Here is a 21,089-nt window from a genome sequence, read left to right as displayed (position 1 = left end):
CGGTCCATTTACTGTGGACCGAATCATCAACCCCATCTAAAACTTCCACACTCCCTCAACATTCACCCCACCTTCCACGTCTCCCTCTTCAAGCCGGTCGTAGAATCCGACCTGCATACTGTAAATATATGCAAGCATATCACCATATGTACAATATGTTCATCTACCTGTAGGTCATATGTTTTCACTCCAGAATGGTAAAGTAGAACTGTGGCTCGAGTGTGAGCTGAGCCCAGGCGGAATCGTTCTATCACTCCCAGTATGAACTCTTTGGTTTCCTGGAATTCTTCCTTGCTGAGGGCTGCTGAACCATCCAACAGGAATGCCAGATCCATAGCACGGTCACATGTGCCCTCCGGCATCATGGTGGTGATTGGCAGGGTTGTGAACGTGGCATAGGAGGGCATCGGTGTGGTAGTAGTGATGGTATTGAGGGAGGTGCATGCTTCACATGTGAGGGTGTTGTTGTCACAATGACTAAAACAAAATAAGAATAATGAACAAACATAAAAAAGCAGTGATTACCAGTTCTAAACATCTTTTCTTGCTGAGTGTTCCGCAGTATTACCATATCTTGCAGTACTGTGGGTTATTGTGGTTGAAGATGACCTTATTGCCATGGGAGATTCTCTGACCCTCATGGATACACACCTGACACTGAGAGGGCGCCACACAACGCAGAGCCACTTCATCCAGTAGTTGGCCTAAGAGAAACTAGTTAGTATGAGAATGTACTCAGTTATATCTGTACTATAATAGGGATGCAACGGTAAAGTTTTCCCTTGGTTAGGTATGCATCACGGTTTTTGGACCACGATAACGGTACGGTTTTGATTTCTTACTATAACACTGCTCAGACTAACAAAGGCAATATTACATTGTAAAAATAATTAAAAGCACATAAATAATCACACCAAAAAAGTTTGTCCAACAACATTTTAAACCACTCACAGAAACTACTTAACACTACAAATACAATCAAATGTGACACCGTGAAAGAGACGGGTGATAGCGACGTAAATGAGAGGCTTGGTCGGAGTCGCGCTGTAGGTGAATGTGAAAGACGTTTACCTGGACCGAATGTTGGTTGTGTTGTTGTGTAAAATACTGAATATCGTTGCATCCCTATAATATAAAAACAGTGCAGGCACAATTATTTAGCATTGTTTTAGCATACCTGAGGGGCAGGAAGGATGACAGCCTTCCACACATGTGAGTGAACACTGCAGTGGATCTGGATGTTGACAGGTGATTGGACAGGCAGGGCCACAAACATTATACCTCCACTGACATAATTCCTCTCCTGTGCTTGGGTTCCTGGAGTTTAGCTCCTCACAGCTCATGGCTAAACGAAAACAATTCATTTTATTGAGTGACTGGGAAGAAAAATGTGGCTTCTGCTGTTCACTTAACTACAAACATGCACTTCTCCTGTTTCTGAGCTGTGTGAATTAAGAAATGCAGAAAAACAGCCTTTCTACTGATCCATTAAAAGATATGTCATTAGAGATTGAGGAAAAGTTGAGATAGTGGCTTTAATGGTACAATTGTACAACCAGTGTTTTTTCAATTAAAATTTTTCATTTATATGTTTTGAGTTTGTCCTGTGGCCCCGTTGTATCACGTACTGCCAGCTTCTCAAAAAAACATAGGATTTAAAGTTCACATAGAGATGTCCTGTTGAACATAAATGTTAGTTATGGAGGTCTACTTACATACATTAACTTGTTTTTATGGTCAAAAACCTCCGAGTTGCTGTAAACGAGCCGATAGAAATCCTCTTTTCTGACGCTGTTCCCCAGCCGCGATATTTCAGACTCAACTCTCACACCCAGAAGACAGAGTGTGTTGTGATTGGCCAGTAGCCGGAAGTAACATACTCAACACACCCGCTCTCAGAAGCGCAGCTCCCCCCTCTGGAATGGTGGATGCACTGCTACTCATTATCAAAACATTGTTTTAACAATGTTTAAAAATAGCTTCTTCACGACTCCCCGCCACAGTCCCTTTTACGCCTTTGACCTGGAGTCAGACCCAGAGTAAGAAGACACTGTCGCTCATGAAACACCTCCACAACGGACGTTATTCTTCTTCTGCGGTTCAATGTACGCAACCGGATGTGCCCGGACTAGTGCCTGGAGCAGGAGGATCTGCTGTTCAGGAGAACCGGTGTTTACGTAACTGGACCAGGTTTTTTCAGAGATCTCGCTGAGCCCGAGATTACAATAAAACACAGCGTTCTCAGCAGTGGCTGAACTGTTTGTTTAGAACCTTCAGGGCTTCATAAACAAGGTAAGGACGCAGATACACACTAAAAAACAGCGTTAATTGGAACTTCCGGTCTAGGTCCGCTTTAAGATGCCACGATACAAACAATCATTCGATCACATAGTACTCTTTCATTTTTATCCGTAGACATGCTGCTACACTGTTTGTCTGTGCCAAATACCATATAGAACACTGTTGTGTTAGAACTGATATTGCTAACTGTGGCTAACAATGGCTATCTTGAGATACATTTGCTTTCCGATTTCTCAAATGGAACATAATGAACTCAGAGGTGAAATCACTCCTCATGGATCATAGAGAAATTCTTCACACTCACGGCAAAGGTCATTTGATCGCCAGGTGACGGATATGCCTCTCTGTGAGCAAACTTGAGCATACGCTGCGATGACATCACAGAAACACGCACAGTCGCCCACTGATGAACAAGAGCATGCTGCTTCCACACACATCTCCACATATGGCTCTGCATCCACCTGGAGTCATCCAGTAAAATGTAAAGAAAAGAAGGAGATGTATGAATAATGTCATGGTGTGATGGTTCATCTTGTGTGTCTGCAGACACTCACCTGGCTGTTGCATTCTTTAAAAAGAGGACCAGTGATAACACGGCACGACTGCTCCACCGTTACTAACTTGACAATGTTGTCATTGCATGGAGCAGGTATCTACGGAAACATGAACACACACATGCAGAATTCATGTATTTTCAGCCCTTTGTTGTTGTTATTTATGGACCAAACTCTTGGTTTCAAAAGGTGTGCATGATTGTAAATAATTTTATAATCTGAGTATATAAAGTTCAAGGTTGAAATTCAAGAAGACAACGTTGATTCAAACCTTAAAGAATGTACTATAGTCACATATTTTCAGTTTAATGCTACCATATAATCCTATTGGGAAACTGTGCTATTGTACTTTATGTCCACTAAAGGTGTTTGTTTTTTTGAGCTAGAGTAAACAGATGAAGTGCTCCTACCAAATGAAGATCAGGTGAGAGATGGAGGGAATGGACATAGGAGGGTGAACTAGCTGTTGTAAGGATGTGACGCTCTGAAAAATGGTGGTGTTACTGTGGTGGCTCGTGAGTTGAACTAGTTAGTACTCGTACATGCTAATTCTACAAAGACGGCATTAGAGGTAAGGATCCATCCTGTTTCTGATGTGTAAATGAATGGCATAAAACATGTAAAACAGCCAGAGACAATTTCTTCAACTTAAAGCAATTCTAAAGGAAAGACTTTACCTGAGTGACATCAGCACAGCTGGGAACGACTTTCCAGGAATTTCCAAAGTGCGGGGGGTCCACCTCCAGCTGGTTGTTACTGCTGATCAAGTCATTGTTGACGTTTCCATCAAAGTTACCACACAAACCACACACCCGGCCCTAAACACAGTAAAATGTAACAAAAATTCTTTATGTGAAAATAATTGATTTTAAAGGGTAATCAAACACCCTCTTCTCCACCTAATGCCTGATTTTGAAAAATGCCAAGAACTGGACTGAGAGCTGAATGAGGAAGTGTGGGGAAGAGTGCAGGGGACATGGTTATTAAGGCAAATGTGTATCATTAAATTTTAAGTAATGACAGAATCTTCTACCGTTCACTAATTCTTCATTACAGCTACTGAATTAGCAAATAACATTAGTAGACAAACATATACACTGGTTTACACCTGAAAAATGTTGGTGAAAAGTGGTTCAAGGATTTAGTTATATTTTAATATAAAAACATGTTTGCTCAAAGGCAGTGGCTCGATATATCGGTACCCTGTAGGTGGCTGAGATGTGGACCATGACACTGGTTCCCTGGTCCCAGCTGAGAGAGATGTGCTTCCCCAACAGCAGAGTATAAAACTGACCAGATCGGATAATCTCCACCTGTGTGCCCTGGGGAACCGGCCTCTTCATCGTCACCTGAATGAAAGAAAGACAGAATGATGTCATATCATTCTGGCTGTTCATGTTTTCTCTGAAATGTGTGTTACCTCTCCATGTTGGAGAACAATCAAGCCTCCTTTGTAGAAGACTGTGATAGCTTTTGCACAGCGATGTCCCACAATTCCACAGGCTTCATTCTCAACCAGCACTCTGAATGAACCCTCTTCTCCATTACACATATCCTGTGAACAGAGATCGGATAATTTCTTTCACTTTACAATAAGGGTACATTTATTAACACAAATAAAGTGTTAATTATGGTTTTAACTCAACATTTAATAATGCCATTCAGGTTAACCAAGGTATTAATTCATACATTATTCAAGAGTTTATAAAGATACTGATAACATCAAATAACAGAGTCATAACTGAATCAAAAACATAACAAGCCATTGTTAACCTTTATTATTGTTCCTTTAAGTTGGTCATGTGCTGCTTAAGAGAGACTTCACACATTTATAAGCATATTAAATAAGCCTTATCTGAGCACAATTATACTAATAATGCTTAATAAATGCTTAATTATGGATATTCTGTACTCCTATAAATATATGAAGTCATAGTTAAGGAATTCATGCTTTACCCTTCACAATAAGGGTAACAAGAAGCTTTACAAAGGTAAAGTATGCTTAAGTAATGATTAGCTGTATGTTAAGCATACTACTGTATACTGTTACATAAATCACTTAAAGGACAACAAATGTTTACTTTACACAGAAACCTTTAATAAATATCCACTGAAGGAGGCATTTACTTATTAACAGTTATTACTGACAGTAACTTTACAGACCCTTGAATAATATATGAATTAATAACCTCATTAACCTGAATGACATTAATAAATGGATGGTAAATGCTTATAAAAGCATGAAGTGTTTACCCAAGTTACCTTGAAGCTTTTTTGGGGGGGGAATATCTTACCTGAACCAGGACATATTGGCAGAGGCCGGGAAAGGAGTATTTGAAGCCATCAAATGTGATGTAATGGCCCTCCCCCACAGTGTGGCAGACACCATCACACACTGTCTCTGTGCAGCGCCACCCTCTGTTCTCACAGACACTGTAAAACCACAAACTCTGTTAACCAAGCAGAGTGCAATGCCCAAGATTTAAGATCCAAGATTACTTTCCTGTCAGTTTATGTGTATTAGTGTAGTGGGTAAAATAGCAAATACATAATATACTGTAAGAGGTTAAAGAAATAAGCAGCACAACACACACTGAACACACACCTAGACACCTCACACATTTATAGGTTTTCGTAATTGTTTTTGATTGGTTGATAACTCATCATGATCGGCCTCCATATGTATGTTAGGTGCTTCTGAAGCTTGCCTATCGGTAATGTTCAGAAAATTATTGCTGTGTGAAAAAAACTGTTCAACATGTTTTCATGGACCTGTAACAGCAGAGGTTCGGACAAAATGGTGTGCTGCTGGGTGAGCTGAGTCCTTTAGGGTGCTTGATATTTTCTGTAGACAGCAGGAGGTGGAAATGTCTTGCAGGTATTAACTATTATAATTATTGACAAATACAACCATCATAATTTTACCATGTGTTGCAGTCCACAGAAACGGTCTGTCCTGAAGCATATGGCCTGTTGTTATGGTAACAGGGACAGCGCTCGGGTGCAATGCAGTCTCTGCGATGACGGACCTGTTAATCAATCCACTAATCACTTAGTATGCTCTGTGTTCACACACACACACACACACGCATGTGCACACACACACACACGCCCACGCGCCCACACACACACACGCACACACACACACACACACACACACACACACACACACACACACACACACACACACACACACACACCACACACACACACACACACACACACACACACACAGTCTGGTCTCCATGACTTCAGAGGACAGAACATTGACTTACAGTAATTTCCTGGAGACTTAACCTGGAGACTTAACCATTACTATTACTTACCTAACCCTAACCTCAACCTAACCATACAACTGTTTTTCATGTTAAAATGTAATAATTCACATTATGGGGACTTAGTATTTTTGTCTCATAAGAAAAAGTCCCCATAAGGTGACTGTGTAAACAGATTTTGGTCCTCACAACATATCTAATACCTGGAACACACACATACACACACAAAGGTAACACCACACCTACCGTGCCGGGAGGACAAAGGCATCCAGGGATGCAGGCGAGGCTGACGCAGGGCAGATCCAGGTTCTGACAGGTCCGGGCACACTCCAAGCCTTTTTGTCCAGCATTACACTCGGTACGAATCAATGGAGGAGGACACTGGGCTGACCGTCGATCTGCACACACAAAAACATCATGGAGTAGTTAAATTAAATTAAGACACATGACACATTCATGACACATTTCAAGAGCAAATCTTATGTTAAACTCATGGACCTTATTCAACAGGACTACATAGACTAGGAAATAGGAAGTAGCAAGTTATTGAATAGTCACCAATGGGAAATATCCAGACGGTTACAAAAACAAGTCAATTTAAATGAAAGTCTATGGGATAGTGTCATCAGTAAGCATTTTGCTGTGGAGTTAATGGCCTCATTTGCTCGTTTCAGGTCTTTTGTTAATTTTGCAAATGATCATCCTATTTAGAGGAAATTAGACGATACAGTTCAGTACAGAGTGTGATTCACAGCTTGTACCATCTAAAAGATGTCTGGTTGCCTGTCCTGTACTGGTCAATTCACAAGCAAGGGCTTCAAAATGGGAGTTGGTTTTTCAACTAAAACACTACGTGCACTATTTTTAAAGGTTGAAGACATTAGCAGACGATCCAAGTCATTAAACACAAGGTTTTAAAATACTGAAACTCTACCTCTGGAAGGAGCAAGGTCATCTTCATAGAAGAGGTCAGACAGCAGGTTACTTGTTTCAGTGGAGGTGCAGTGCATGGAGCCGTTCTCACAGTAGCTACACAACAAACAAAAAGCTGAGAAATCACACTTTCACAATCTGTAACTAACTCAAAATGTGAATGAATGTTTTGTCATGGCTGGCCACAAATGTCTCTTAGGATAAAATGTTTTGACTAGTTTCTGAATATACACATGCACAGCCACTAACCAAATACTGTTTTGATCCGCGTAGACGTCACTGGGCTGGTAGAGCTGTCCATTGTGCAGGCAGGTGCATTCGTCAGCGGTCACACATTCTCCAGTATCGCTTAGGTACTTTCCAGTAGGGCAGAAACAGCCTTCCTCACACAGCCTCTCCTTGTCACAGCCAGCCTCAGCTCCGGACAGAGCGCGGCACGTCCGGTCACACAAACTCCCGCAGGCATCGTATACCTGGCCCTCGGAGCATTCCATTGCTGGAAAAAAACCAAACCAAGCCCATCCATGCGTAATCAATGATTACTTTCTCAATTAATGAAAAGTGTTAAAAACACTTTTTGGGCCACAAAATGTCAGAAAATTCCAATCAGTATTTCCCAAACCTCAAAATGATGATGTTCTCAAATTTTGTCAACAAACCAAAATTATTCCATTTTAATGATTTCTTTGTTATATGGAGCAAATAATTCATTAAAAAAAAAATTGGACCCCTACTTGTGTACCCACATATTGGGCACCAAAACAGACTTGAACTGCTTTTGGTGTGAGTCATGCATTCTGTTTTTATTGTTGTCACATTGTTGTTTTGATCCTGAGTATCTGATATTGTGAGATTTGGAACACTGCCATTTGGTGGTGCTTTTGATATGATAATATACTGTATGTCATCAGATTGGAATTGTTTGTGTGATGGAATTATTCAGTGCTGTGGCCCCCTCTCTAACTTGCTACTGTGTTTTTGTTGTGAGGGTATGAGAGTAATATGTGGTATTTCTGGATTGCATTATAATCCTGACTGACTGTGTTTTAATTCTGTTCTGTCATAAACTGTAGAATAATTCAGTGTGAGATTTACCACAGAGGGAAGGAGACCTCCAGTTGAGCAACACTCCTCGGGCAGCACAGGCAGCAGCATAGGCAGATAGAGCAGAGCAGAGACACTCAGCTCCGTCCATGCATGCACACACATCATAGCGACAGAATCGCTGGAAGTGAACAGGGTTCACCAGGAAATGGCATGGAGTGAACACATCAGACATTATAATCGCACACGCTTCCTCTGCAAAGTGAACTGAAAGATGGATCAGGATTAGAAATTAGAGTTCAGTAGATGTTTCTTTACATGTGTCTGTGAGAGTTTAAATACCTCTTTTTGGGTTAGAGGCACACGGATCAAGCTCATGTCTGTGCATAGATTCACAATTTCCATTGATTCTCCATGACTGTCCAAAAGCCTGAGGACCCGCCTCCACCAGTCCAGAACCGGACAAGAAGTCGTCTCCTTGGTTACCATTGAAGTTACCACAGAGACCACAGGTCTGCCCCGCCCATCTCGGTCCCAGCTGGTGTGGTAGACATGAATACAGTACAGTTGTTATCTTTATCTTCTATCTATCTCACATATCTTTAGAAATCATCACTGAAATACACTGGATTGTAATATTGGGGCACCCCTCCTTTACCTGGAACAATCAGCATACATGACAGACTGACCAAAAACAACACAAAAACATTCTGCTGGCAGCAAAAAGGCCATAATGAAACACTCGACTGCTGCCAGTCTCTGTTGATATAGTTGATACATTTACCTTTTTTCGAGCAAATTACCACATTTTCTCCAAAAAGAACACTGGATACAATTATTTAGCCAATGACACAAAGCCTCCTAGATTATTGCATGTGCTATGTGTCATTTTTTTCACTGACATATTTATCTTCGCACCAATATGTTTGCATCTAATGTCTTTGTACGGACAGAATGTTTTTTTGTTTTGTTATTGCTCTTGCTCATACTTTTTATGGACGTTAATGGAATTGTTACCACCCCATGGTTTGTCCTTGTCTGACATGGATTGCAGGTGTTCATGTTTGAGTGAATGACAAAGTGTGTGAGAGGTCCTGCACAGGAGGTTCAGGTATAAGAGGCCTGATCATGCCATGAATAATATTATAAAATCTGGATAGAGCTCCGCCCCCTCTGCCTTGAAGACAATTTTTACATGGTGGCCACTGTGGGTACTGCAATAAAACATACCATGGGGCCCAAAAAGAGACGCCTGTAAAAGTGTCCACAGGACACCTCGAGACATGGACACAGGCTTTTATAGATCTTTATACTCTATATTTTTAATTCATGGAGTTTCATATTTGAAAAACATTCCTAAAGGCCATAAAAAGCCCAGACGTCACAGCTGTGTACGAGCACAGCCAAGCGCGGTCATGTGGCGTCTCGGGAACGGTGCTGTTGTTAGTGAACTGTACGACATGAAAACCTTATGAGAAATGTGAATAAATGAAGATAATGAGGGGATTTCGTTCACATTTTTAAAATATTATGACAAAGCAGGTTTTAGTTATTTATTCGTCGCTCATTAACATTTATTTTAAAACGTATTATCGATGTATTAACGAGCTGCTGTGTGGATTCATTGAGGAGAGAAGACTGACATGCTGCACTTTATCACTGTGTTCAGTCCTGGACATTGTGACACTGATGATGGTGTGGACTGTGGAGCTGTGACCGTTTGTCTTATCGTCATTATCAGTTCATGAAGTTACTAGGGATGCACCGATTGCCATTTTTGGGGCCGATTCCGATTACCGATTTTTCAAGAAGTATGACCTGCCGATACCGATTTTAGCCGATTCCGATTTCAATTTTTTAAACCACTTTTCAGCATACTGAAATATATATATTTTTGCATCTTTTCTCCTTAACAGAACATTTTAACATAGAAATACAATCAGTTAACATCCAATATCCAACTAAAAATACAAAACGAATCACAATAAAATAGAAGTTTATATAAAATACAAAAACAATTGTCATTATACATTTGAACATGCTACCATGGAACATAATAAGATTACCACTATAAAATAGAACTAAATAATGCTGTTATTAGTGCTGCTCTCTCTCTCTCGCTCGCTCGCTTTCTCTCTCTCTCTCTCTCTCTCTCTCTCGCTCTCTCTCTCTCTCTCTCTCTCTCTTCCCCGCCCCGTGCCAACAATGCCTCGCGCTCTCTGCGCGCACAGGTTTAAATGACAAACAAACAAATGCTGATCAAAAGTTTTGTGCAAGTGATTTAAGGTCCTGACTCTTGTCTTAAATATGACAGGCTTCGTTCAGTGATTGAAACAAATATATAAACATTAATGAAACGTTTACATGCAGAGCGCTCACTCGCAAAGCAGACAACAGCGGCGCAGCACCGCCACAGCGCTGCGGGTGTGCGGATGTTGTGTAATCAAATACACCGGTACGGCCGTATATTAAAAATCATATCATAACGGCAAAAAAACGTATTCAGTGTGAACTGGTATACCGCCCAGCTCTACACTCTACTACATGTGCGTGTACGTGTGTTGCTGATGCTGCGCGATGCGGGTGCATTTTGATCGGCTTATTAAAATCGGAATATTCTGTCTGATCGGCCGGTCACCGATTTCGGCCGATCACGTGAAAATCGGCCGGTTCCGATCACTGGCCGATTAATCGGTGCATAGTCACTATCCATGAACAGCGAAAGGCATGATGTGAATACGCTAATGACGTGTGCTAGAGGATTTCATGAATACTGACGCCACTGTAACTTTGGCTGTAAACCATGGATTTGTAAATTAATGCAATAACAATTATAGTGAAGTGAATATTGTAAGCTGAAAAGTACAATGACGTAGTTAAATACATCCATGGATCATCCCAGCTGCAGTGGACTTCCTTGAACCAATCACAGCTGGACTACAAGCAGACATTTTCACTTCACCCCACGGAGTGGAAGTAAAGTATTGTTTTTAGTGGCTCTGTGTGTCTGTCTGTTCAGATAAATAGAAAGATGTACTTTATTGATCCCAAGCTGGGAAAGTTCGGTTTGTTTGTGCATCCAAACTTGCACTTGCCAATTATGACCAACATAGGACCAACATATGACCAACATATGACCAGCAGTGGCCGCCAGAGGCTTCTGTTGGTCATATGAATGGGGTGAAGTCTGCCATCTCTGATTGCCTTGTGCTTGTTTTTGTGTCTGGTCATAACAGGAATAAAATAAAAATAAATAAAAATAATAATAATAAAAACATCTTTATCATTACATATACTCAACCTTTAGTAGAACCCTGCCCCGCCCATCCCAGTCTAGACGAAGGTTGTCTCCAAACTTGACACGTACAGACGTCTGGACAGATCTCTGGATATGCAGGTGGCCTGTGAAATTGTGCACACAAGCAATTTATTGTATCAGTAATGCAAATAATTTGTTGTATTATATTAACAAGTTAATCATGAGAGACTTTGACATTGGTGCGCACCAAAGTACCGAGATTACATTCACATCAACACAAACAAACCGAACCAACATGTTTGGTGCGCACCAAATGCTGTCGGTGTGAAAGAACCCTGAGAACAGAGAGCTCAGGGTGCTTTCACACCTACAGCAACCAACCGTTCACTAGGGGTGAATGATATGATCTTAAAATGATATCCCAATTTTCCACCATGATATTGCATTACTACAATTGTGAGTTTGACACCTCTGTTGTAGACTGAAAAACACATTTTCTTTCAGTTCCATTTTTCACAGTTCAAGATTTGATTATAAAATATATATATATATATTTTCTAGTTCCTAGCTCCTAGTTCTATATGCTTTAAGGGAATATGATGCAACTTGCAAAGTGGCTTACCATGATGCAGTGGGGTCTGGATGTCCATGCTGTTGACAGAGACAACTCCCCCATGCTTCAGCTTCACTGTCATGTCTTCCAGAGTTGGCAGGCTGAGCGTCACTGAGCGTGTGCACACAGCATCTTGATCATCTGCACACTGAAACACATCAAATAATAATACTAGACATTAATTTAAAAAAATGCAAAATAATAATAAAACAAACTCTTGGAGACAGGTTAAAGGTCCAGTATGTAAGATTTAGTGACTGAGAGTGTAACCACAAACTAAGCTCTAAACTCTGCTCACCCAACCCTTTCCCAAATGCAAGAAACTACGGTGGCCTTTAAAGAGCAGAAAGGATGTAAACCCATTTTAACAACTCTCTCTTGTTATTTCAGGTTTACGGAGTAAGAGCGTAGTAGTATTCTTTTGTAAATAAGCTTCAAAATGCTCTAGTTTATGGAGACCAAAGATGGTGGAATCTGCAAAGCAAGATCATCACCTAATGTACATCAGGCTAATTGTAATACACACACATACATGGCTTATTCTAAACCAAGCAGTCATATGCTTATAAAAATCTAATCCTGAGTTTGTACCTGTTACTGTTAAATGGGCTGTGGGTGCAACAGAAGCAACAGGAGAGCACCTTCTTCAATGCTATCCTCGCAGAGTTTGCATGTTCTCCCCTCGTGCATGTGGGTACTCTCTGGGTTCTCTGGCTTCCTCCCACAGTTCAAAACTTGAGGATTTGCTTAATTGGACACAATTGAATTGCTGTCTGTCTCTTTATATTGGCCCTGCAATGGATTGGTGACCTGTCCAAGGTATACCCTGCCTTTTGCACTATGTCTGCTGGGATTGATATGTGAAGGATAAAGCCAGAGAAAATGAGAACATATTCTAAATTGGCCAATAAAAAAGAAATCCACTGAATAAATCTCATCTTACACAAACATACTTGTAGTAAAGTTAGTTTTTGCCAATAAACTCTCCTCAGTATTCCACACTGGACCTTTAAATCCCAATGTTCAAGGTCATGAGAAGATTAAATACTGTGATTTAAAAAAAATAAAAAATAATAAAACAATAAGTTATTACCTGCACATTCTCAATAATGACAGAAAACCCATTGTCTGTGCAGTCTCTTGCCAGGAGATACTGACAGTGGCCAGTGAAGGTGAAAAACTTGTTGTCAAATGTCTTGAAATGAGACTGTCCCACCACTAGACACTCACCTACACAGACAGCACAGACATGACAAGATGAGAAAATATGAGAAGTGCATCTAACAATGACAAGTTATGGTGTCATTGACTGCTGTGTCTTCCTCACCAGGACAGCCTTCATTGGTGCATTCCCATGAACCGTCACGACACACACTACAGGAAATAAACACCTCAGAAACATTATTATTCATTAATGTGTCATTCAGAGACTAAAGAGAGCCTTCTTACCAGGTATTACAGTCCTGAGAGATAGTGGATCCTGGAGGGAAATGTCGTCCCATGTGTACACAGGAACACTCAGACACCTCCACACAGCGATTGCCATCTAGAACTTTACCCACTGAAACCATGAGACAATCCATGTTGCATTTACATATATTGACACTTTTTATACAGATGACACCCAATTATACACGTCTTTTAACCATAATGATCCCAATAAATGTCAATAAATTTCCATCTGGATGTGCTAGACTGCCTTTGAGAAATTTGATTTAGTACAATGTGTAAAAGGTAATAACGGCTTAGCAAACTGAGGAAACGGTTTACTAACCTGAGGGAACAGTTTACAAACGATTTTAATTTTTTCCACACCTGACCCTAGCAGGGCTCCGTAGTACCCTGATTTGAACCCTTACTGACAAGCTTAGATCCCTCATTGCAAGACCGTCACTGGTTTGGAACGCAGTAGAACCAAGGGCCTTTCAGTTTATATGTTCTCCCCATGTGTAAGTGGGTTCTCTATTTGGGCTTTCACACCAGCGGGGCTCCGTGCCGGTTCCCGAACCCAATTTGAACTGGCCGGCGCATTTGAGACCGAAAAAATAAGGGGTTGGAACCAGAAACATTGGCTCTTGAGGGAACCAAGAAATACCTGGTTTTTCACTGTGAAACAAGACCAGACCAGAACTAGAACCATGCCTGTCTGAAAGCACCTTATGTATGCAGTCTTCCTCCCCCAGTCCAAAAACATTAGATTAGATACAGATTTAGATTCATTAGATCTTTTTTTTAGGTTTTGGACAGTGTGAGAGTGAATGGCTGCTCCTCCATACACAATGAACAAAAGTATAAACGCAACACTTTGTTCCCATTTTTCATGAGATAAACTCAAAGATCTAAAACATGTTCTATATACAAAATAGAAACATTTTCTATTGTTCACAAATCTGTTTAAAGCTGTGTTAGTGAACACTTCTCCTTTGCCGAGATAATCCATCCCACCTCACACGTGTGGCATATCAAGATGTTGATTAGACAGCATGAATATTGCACAGGAGTGCCTTAGGCTGGCAACAATGAAAGGCCACCCTAAAATGTTCAGTTTTATCACACAGCACAATGCCACAGATGTTGCAAGTTTTGAGGGAGCGGGCAATTGGCATGCTGACTGCAGGAATGTCCACCAGAGCTGTCGCCTGTGAACTGAATGTTGAATTCTCTACCATAAGCAAAGGCGTTTCAGACAATTTGGCAGTACATCCAACCGGCCTCACAACTGCAGACCACATGCCACCACACCAGCCCAGGACCTCCACATCCAGCAGGTTCACCTCAAAGATGGTCTGAGACCAGCCACCCGGACAGATGTTGCAACAATCAATGTCAGAAACCTTCTCAGGGAAGCTCATCTGCATGCTCCTCATCCTTATCTGGGTCTCGACCTGTTCGTCCTCGTAACCAACTTGAGTGGGCAAATGCTCACATTCGATGGCATATGGCATTTTGGAGAGGTGTTCTCTTCATGGATGAATCCCGATCATGGCAGATGGCAGATGGCAGTTTGCTGATGGCAACGTTGTGGATCGAGTGGCCCATGGTGGAGGTGGGGTTATGGTATGGGCAGGTGTATGTTATGGACAACAAACACAGGTGCATTTTATTGATGCCATTTTCAATGCACAGAGATTCCACGACAAGATCCTGAGCCCCATTGATGTGGCTTCCATCTACCACCATCACCTCATGTTGCAGTGTGATAATGCATGGCCCTATGTTGCAAGGGTCTGTACACAATTCCTGGAAGCTGAAAACATCCCAGTTCTTGCATGGCCAGCATACTCACCGGACATGTCACCCATTGAGCATGTCTGAGATGCTCTGGATCGCCGTATACGACAGCGTGTTCCAGTTCCTGCCAATATCAAGCAACTTCGCACAGCCATTGAAGAGGAGTGGACCAACATTCCACAAACCCAACAACCTGATCAACTCTATGTGAAGGAGATGTGTTGCTCTGCGTGAGGCAAATGGTGATCACACCTGGCTGGTTTTTTGACCAGAAATTCTTGAAATACTCTTCATGTGAAATTGTGGATGTGTATATTGTCAGATTGTACTGTATGTGGTCATCTGTATCAATATTGTTTATGTCTTAATGTGTGTGCCCTCAATAGGTGGAGAGGGTACTGATCTATATATTGTGGTATCAGTGGTTAAAGGGAAATCCCATTTCTAGTTTTTCCTATAACACCGATAATTGAGTTCATGATATTTAAATAAACCATTCAACAGAAAGAGGAGGTGTAGCGGGTGGGCGGTTACCAGGGCATGTGCAGCCTTCCACACACTCCTCCTTGCAGACCTCCTGGATGTTGAGACTATGACAGGTTGTGGAGCAGGACTTGGTGCATTCACTGTACTGCATTCCAATAGGACACTTGGGGACTATAAATTGCATAAACACATATTTGACACAAATAAGTGATGTTACCTTTTGGTTGTTATGGCCTTTAAACCGACTGACAAACTCACAGCACTGGCTCTCCTCCTTCCAGCCTTGCAGAAGAATCCCATGGGCATGGCATGTGCGGGCGTACTCCAGCAGGATTGGACAGTAGCAGTCTTCCCCGCCCTTTCGGTCGCAGTGACACGCCTCCTCCTGACACAGCAGCAGGAATGCCTCAGGAGAGACCAGGTGGGCACAATGCAGGAAAACGCTGGAGGTCTGCAACACGCTGCAGCTGGACATGAGCTACACACAAAAAAAAAACTAAACATTTATCACATTTTACTTTAAGTGGATTTAAGTTCCTATTAACTTAAACTACTGTGAAACTAAAAAGGAATATCTAGTCAAAACGTCTTAACTATTTGTGAGTTTATGTCAATGAGATGTTGAATTCTAAGAATGACAGTGTGTAGGTTTGAACATGCAAAAAAATGTAATAAAATGTTGAAAATAGCAACTTATCAAATTCCAATGGAAGCAGGATGAGTAAATGTCAAAGTACCTGAAAAATCATTGTCATTGTTGAAGCCATGCTGTCATTATGTTTCTGATTTCTTTGTATTATGTCATTGTAGAAGTATGTTAAGTTAAACTGTGTCAAACATAAGTGGTTCATTGCCTGTGATGCCACAATATGAAAATATCTCTATTTGTACTCAGTGATGGTTTAATATGACAAAGAGATTTTTCTGTATGTAATATGCTATAACAAACTTATGAGTGTGCTAACGTGCATGTGTTTGTGTGTGAGTGTTTGTGCGTGTGTGTGTTTGTGTGTGAGTGTGTTTGTGTGTGAGTGGTGCTCATCCTCTCACCTCTGGAGTCTGTTTGGTGTTGTTACAGGTTTGGCTGGGCTTTGAGATACGTTGGCATGACTGCTCAGCACCCTTAACCACCCACGAATTTGCAAAGTCATAGCTGTTCTCTGTCAGAAAACCTTCAAAAATACACACACACACATGCACATACAGAGAAACACGTAAATTGACAGAGTGCTCCTTAATCTCATCCACCACCACTCTTTCCCTTGCTTTCTTTCCCTTTATCTTTTCCTGTGCTATGTTGCTACTCTTCCTGTTGCTGACCAGTGGTGACCCAAATCATTTCCTATAAATTCCATGGAAATTAACCCTTTCTAGTCTTTATTCACACTTTATCCACATATCCCACATACTCATGGTTACAGACTGTTTCCCTCCACACACTCAAAATTAGAAGTTCACCTAAAAGGGTGCACATGCTTGTCTCTTCCTTTGTTTAGAAACGATTGTGCAACCGTTAGTGAAAGCTTATCAGACAGTAACAGTTTCAGTACAATTCAGAACCCCAAAAGACAAAGATGAACCTTTACAATACTATGGATCAGAAATGTAAAAAGGTACAATTCCATATTTTTTTAAAGAGACAAGAGTTTTAATGTTGACCATTTATTTGCATGACCAAAACATAGGGATACACTGACACCACATTTTCCTGACTACTTGCTACTCGCCCATACTGAGTACTGAGTACTTAATAATACCATTATAGCAAAAAAATATATTTTGATAACAAATTTATTAGCCTGAAATTGATTGTGAACAAAATATAACATTAGATACTATTTACTGCTGTTGTTTGAACATTTGCAGTCTCCGCCCAAAAGTATTGGCAGAGTGAGGCCAATTCATTTATTTTTGCTGTTAACTTAAAACATTTGACATCAAAAGACGAATATAAAACAAGAGAAAGGTATTTCAACTTTTATTTCCTGGTATTTCAAGTAGAAGATAGCCTCATTTTTAGGTGAGGAGAAGTATATGAACAAATGAACTTGAATTAGACTGAAATTAATAATAGTTAATATTTAGTGGCAAATCCTTTGCGCTGTGTCGTGTTGATTCTTTGGCCGTTTTATCAAATGACTTGTGTTGAGTGTGCATATGCACGTACCCTCTTGAGCAGTGTATTCGTCAGCAGGGACAGAGTTGAAGTTTCCACAGAGGCCACAGGTGCGGTTTCTGTGGTGCTTTGTCAGTGTCAAAGCGATATTGGCTGAATTATCAATGGTGACGGTAAAGCCAAACTCATCACTCCATAGCTTGTAAAAGCCCAGCTCAGAGCCCACAAACACAGCGTGAGATGCATAGGGCAGAGCTAATCTACAGAAAGAGAAACACAGATTCATTTTAAAAATAGAGTGTGATTTTTATTATTATTATTTAATTGTATGCTTTCTTTTACTACCTTTGTTCTCCTTGTGTGAGCTGGCCATTGACGGACAGGTGCAACTCAAAGGCGTCTCCCAGGTACAGTGTGACTCCTGTTCTTCTGCCATTGACAAAATCACCTGCACATCCACAACAACAACATAAATAACAACAATAATAATAATAATAATAATAATAATAACACCCAAGTGCTTAAATCAAACTCAATCAAATAACGTGTGGTGTTATGACAAAAGAAGGGAGAGAAAAAAAGAGAGAAGCTACAGCATAGAGACACAGGAGGTGTGTAAGAGAGAAAGGGAGAAAAAAAATTAACAGATTTAGGCCAGTATATAAGAACAAAAAAGAATGACACAATTAAAGAAGTTGAAATAGGCCAAGCATTACTTACAAGTACTTTAAAACAAAACAGCCCGAAACATGAGAATGTAATTTGAGTTTAAGAAACATAATTTATTTGCATATTACTTATATGCTCTTGATACAGTATGACTATGGCATAACATGTGTTTGTTTCTATATTGAACTGTCCAAGAGTGACTCACCCAGGAGTGTGAAGGCGCGATGGCTGCAATCCCCAGCCAGAAGATAACTGCAGTCTCCAGGAAACTCATACAAAACTCCATCAAATGTGTGAACACGGTGTCGCCCGAACAGGCTGCACCTGCCCGTCATACCTGCCACAAAAGCTGGACACACAGAAATGTATGATCACAGAGTACATACCATATACTGCATATGACAATCTGATGACTCACCTGTCAGATGAAGGAGGACACAGATTTCTCGCACACATCTCCTCATAGACATCTGCAACACAGATTCACACATAGATGTTCTCAACATACCATCTTCTGATCGTCTAAATATCTCCAATTTCCAAAAGTCCTGTTTGTCCTACCTTCATGATTCCAGTTAATTCGCAGAGTTACAGAGAAAAGGCATTAAATCCACACGATGGTCTAATGTGAGGGTCCATTGAACATTGAAACACTCAGTCACACACATACACAGATACTCAGCCCCAATGGAAACTGGTATTTTATAGGAGAATAAAGTATAAACGCTGCCTCCCCTGCTATTGTTGATTTTATCTAATGGTCCCTCCCCCTCACGTCAAGAAGCGGGTAGAATATCACTCTGTCCACAGGTCAGTGCCCGCAGACTGACACAATCAAACAGATCCAGCAGGACAATGCCAGGATGTGCCCAGTGTTGGCCAAGCTGTGTAATTAGTCTACCCATGCATATCTGCAGGAGCGCCAACCAAAACAATCATTGTGGAAAAAAACACTTAACTTGAGATAACTCACGCAATAACACAGCAACACACACACACACCACCCCCCCCCCCCCCCCCCCACACACACACACACACACAAACACATGCACAGGGCTGCACGGCTATTCTTCTCAGGGACACTGCATTGATTTACAATCATTTGGACTCCCTTAACCTTAAACATAACCAGTTAATCCCTAACCTTAACCTTACACACTTCAAAAATAAGGTTCTGCCACACGAGGGCCAGGTTTTGGGCCCCATGGGGACGAGTACACACACACACACACACAATCACAGACACGCTGGGAGCATGCAGGGATCAACACTCTCAGGTGCAAACTCCAATAAAGATCCATAAATACCAGGGGGCTCCTGGTGTTTGGGAAACCCCCCAAAACATTTTAATGTATCAAAGCAATCTTTAACATGTATATATCTTTGAACATTTATATATCTAAATAATGTTTTATATACAGTACATTGATATATATCTTTAAATATAATATATATATATATATATATAGTGATGAATGGTTTTATTTTGTAGTAAATGTGTACATTTGCTTCTAAGTTTGAAAACTGGATCACTTGTTTGCAGCAAACGTAATATCTGCTGTTGTGTTTTGTCACTTTTCAGTTAAAGTTCAGTGTCACCACACTTTGTGCCTCACTTTGACTGTGACAGAGCAAATGAATACTAGGCCACTTTTGTGATTGTACCGCTCCCCTTATGTTAAAACAAACAAAGTATGAGTATGCTGGCCAAAACACGAGTGACACTGGTTTGGTGTTAATAACACATAATTATAATTATTATGTTTAGTGTTACATTTGCATCCATAATAGTCAAGCATAGGTGACTCTGAGGTGGTGGGCCCCCCAAATCAAATTCAGCTTTGGGCCGGCCCTGTACACCAGTCATTTTAATGACTTTATCTAAATATTATGGAGGATGGGAGCTGTTTTATTGAGAAGATCATTTATTGTCATGTAACAATCATGATTATGATCATGATCATCACAACATGATTACCATTCATCATTGTCAATTTCACATAAATAAATAGTAATAAAAAGACAAATATGAAATAATACATTTAAAAGAAAGGATGAAGTGTCTCGAAATCAACTGGTGCAACTCCAGCAGCTGGAGCAAATACTTGAAAACAGTGCAAAATTATTATTATTATTATTTTATTTTTTTAAATGGAGTTCCTAAGCAGTGGTGTACACAGACATTTCAAGGGGCAGGGGTTTAAGTGAATGTGTCTCTTGATTGTTGTGAACTACCAGCCACCACTGGAAGCAGTGACACACAGGTAAAGGCGACTACTTTGACTGCTATCATTTGATGAAGTCAATTTTATTTCGATTAATAAGCTATAATTTATTTATTTATTTATTTAAAGGTGGTGAAATATAGATACAGTATTGATCCTTGTGAATAAATTATGACTGATATCATTTATTAATCATTATAGAGAGAGAGAGCATGTGCTGGGACACATTCGCGCGTGCACCGTGTTCATTCCCTAAACTGCTCCGTGTTCTTGTGAACGTGCCCTCTGGGAGAATTACGTCATCGCAGTGGCCGTGAGTGCTGCAGGATCACAGAGCTCATAGCAGCTGATGTCGACGCTCGGTGAAATGTTGTACCTTCACC

The 21,089-nt window shown here is 40.8% G+C and overlaps 1 protein-coding gene across 1 annotated transcript in view; it reads right to left on the bottom strand.

Annotated features, from left to right (window-relative positions):
* Positions 1 to 19,143, bottom strand: part of vwf (von Willebrand factor) — a 36,768-nt gene extending 17,625 nt beyond the window's left edge. The window contains exons 1-28 of the mRNA XM_083893951.1: positions 19,043 to 19,143; positions 18,900 to 18,951; positions 18,687 to 18,830; positions 18,158 to 18,260; positions 17,864 to 18,072; positions 16,747 to 16,868; positions 15,955 to 16,174; positions 15,745 to 15,867; positions 13,429 to 13,540; positions 13,307 to 13,353; positions 13,073 to 13,209; positions 11,989 to 12,127; positions 11,409 to 11,509; positions 8,450 to 8,645; positions 8,159 to 8,374; positions 7,313 to 7,559; positions 7,065 to 7,159; positions 6,377 to 6,528; positions 5,781 to 5,884; positions 5,150 to 5,288; positions 4,276 to 4,410; positions 4,058 to 4,204; positions 3,533 to 3,673; positions 2,856 to 2,954; positions 2,606 to 2,762; positions 1,178 to 1,345; positions 569 to 704; positions 168 to 477 (exon numbers count right to left, since the gene is read on the bottom strand). Of these exons, the coding sequence (XP_083750077.1) occupies positions 168 to 477; positions 569 to 704; positions 1,178 to 1,345; positions 2,606 to 2,762; positions 2,856 to 2,954; positions 3,533 to 3,673; positions 4,058 to 4,204; positions 4,276 to 4,410; positions 5,150 to 5,288; positions 5,781 to 5,884; positions 6,377 to 6,528; positions 7,065 to 7,159; positions 7,313 to 7,559; positions 8,159 to 8,374; positions 8,450 to 8,645; positions 11,409 to 11,509; positions 11,989 to 12,127; positions 13,073 to 13,209; positions 13,307 to 13,353; positions 13,429 to 13,540; positions 15,745 to 15,867; positions 15,955 to 16,174; positions 16,747 to 16,868; positions 17,864 to 18,072; positions 18,158 to 18,260; positions 18,687 to 18,830; positions 18,900 to 18,951; positions 19,043 to 19,048 (3,957 nt within the window). The 5' untranslated portion in view covers positions 19,049 to 19,143. The remainder of the gene's footprint in view (positions 1 to 167; positions 478 to 568; positions 705 to 1,177; positions 1,346 to 2,605; positions 2,763 to 2,855; positions 2,955 to 3,532; positions 3,674 to 4,057; positions 4,205 to 4,275; positions 4,411 to 5,149; positions 5,289 to 5,780; positions 5,885 to 6,376; positions 6,529 to 7,064; positions 7,160 to 7,312; positions 7,560 to 8,158; positions 8,375 to 8,449; positions 8,646 to 11,408; positions 11,510 to 11,988; positions 12,128 to 13,072; positions 13,210 to 13,306; positions 13,354 to 13,428; positions 13,541 to 15,744; positions 15,868 to 15,954; positions 16,175 to 16,746; positions 16,869 to 17,863; positions 18,073 to 18,157; positions 18,261 to 18,686; positions 18,831 to 18,899; positions 18,952 to 19,042) is intronic.
* Positions 19,144 to 21,089: the final 1,946 nt, after the last annotated feature.

This window comes from Microchirus variegatus (assembly GCF_963457635.1).
Source record: "Microchirus variegatus genome assembly, chromosome: 8".
NCBI lineage: Eukaryota > Metazoa > Chordata > Actinopteri > Pleuronectiformes > Soleidae > Microchirus > Microchirus variegatus.
Note: the sequence above shows the minus strand (reverse complement) of the source record. Positions and strands in the feature narration are given on the sequence as shown.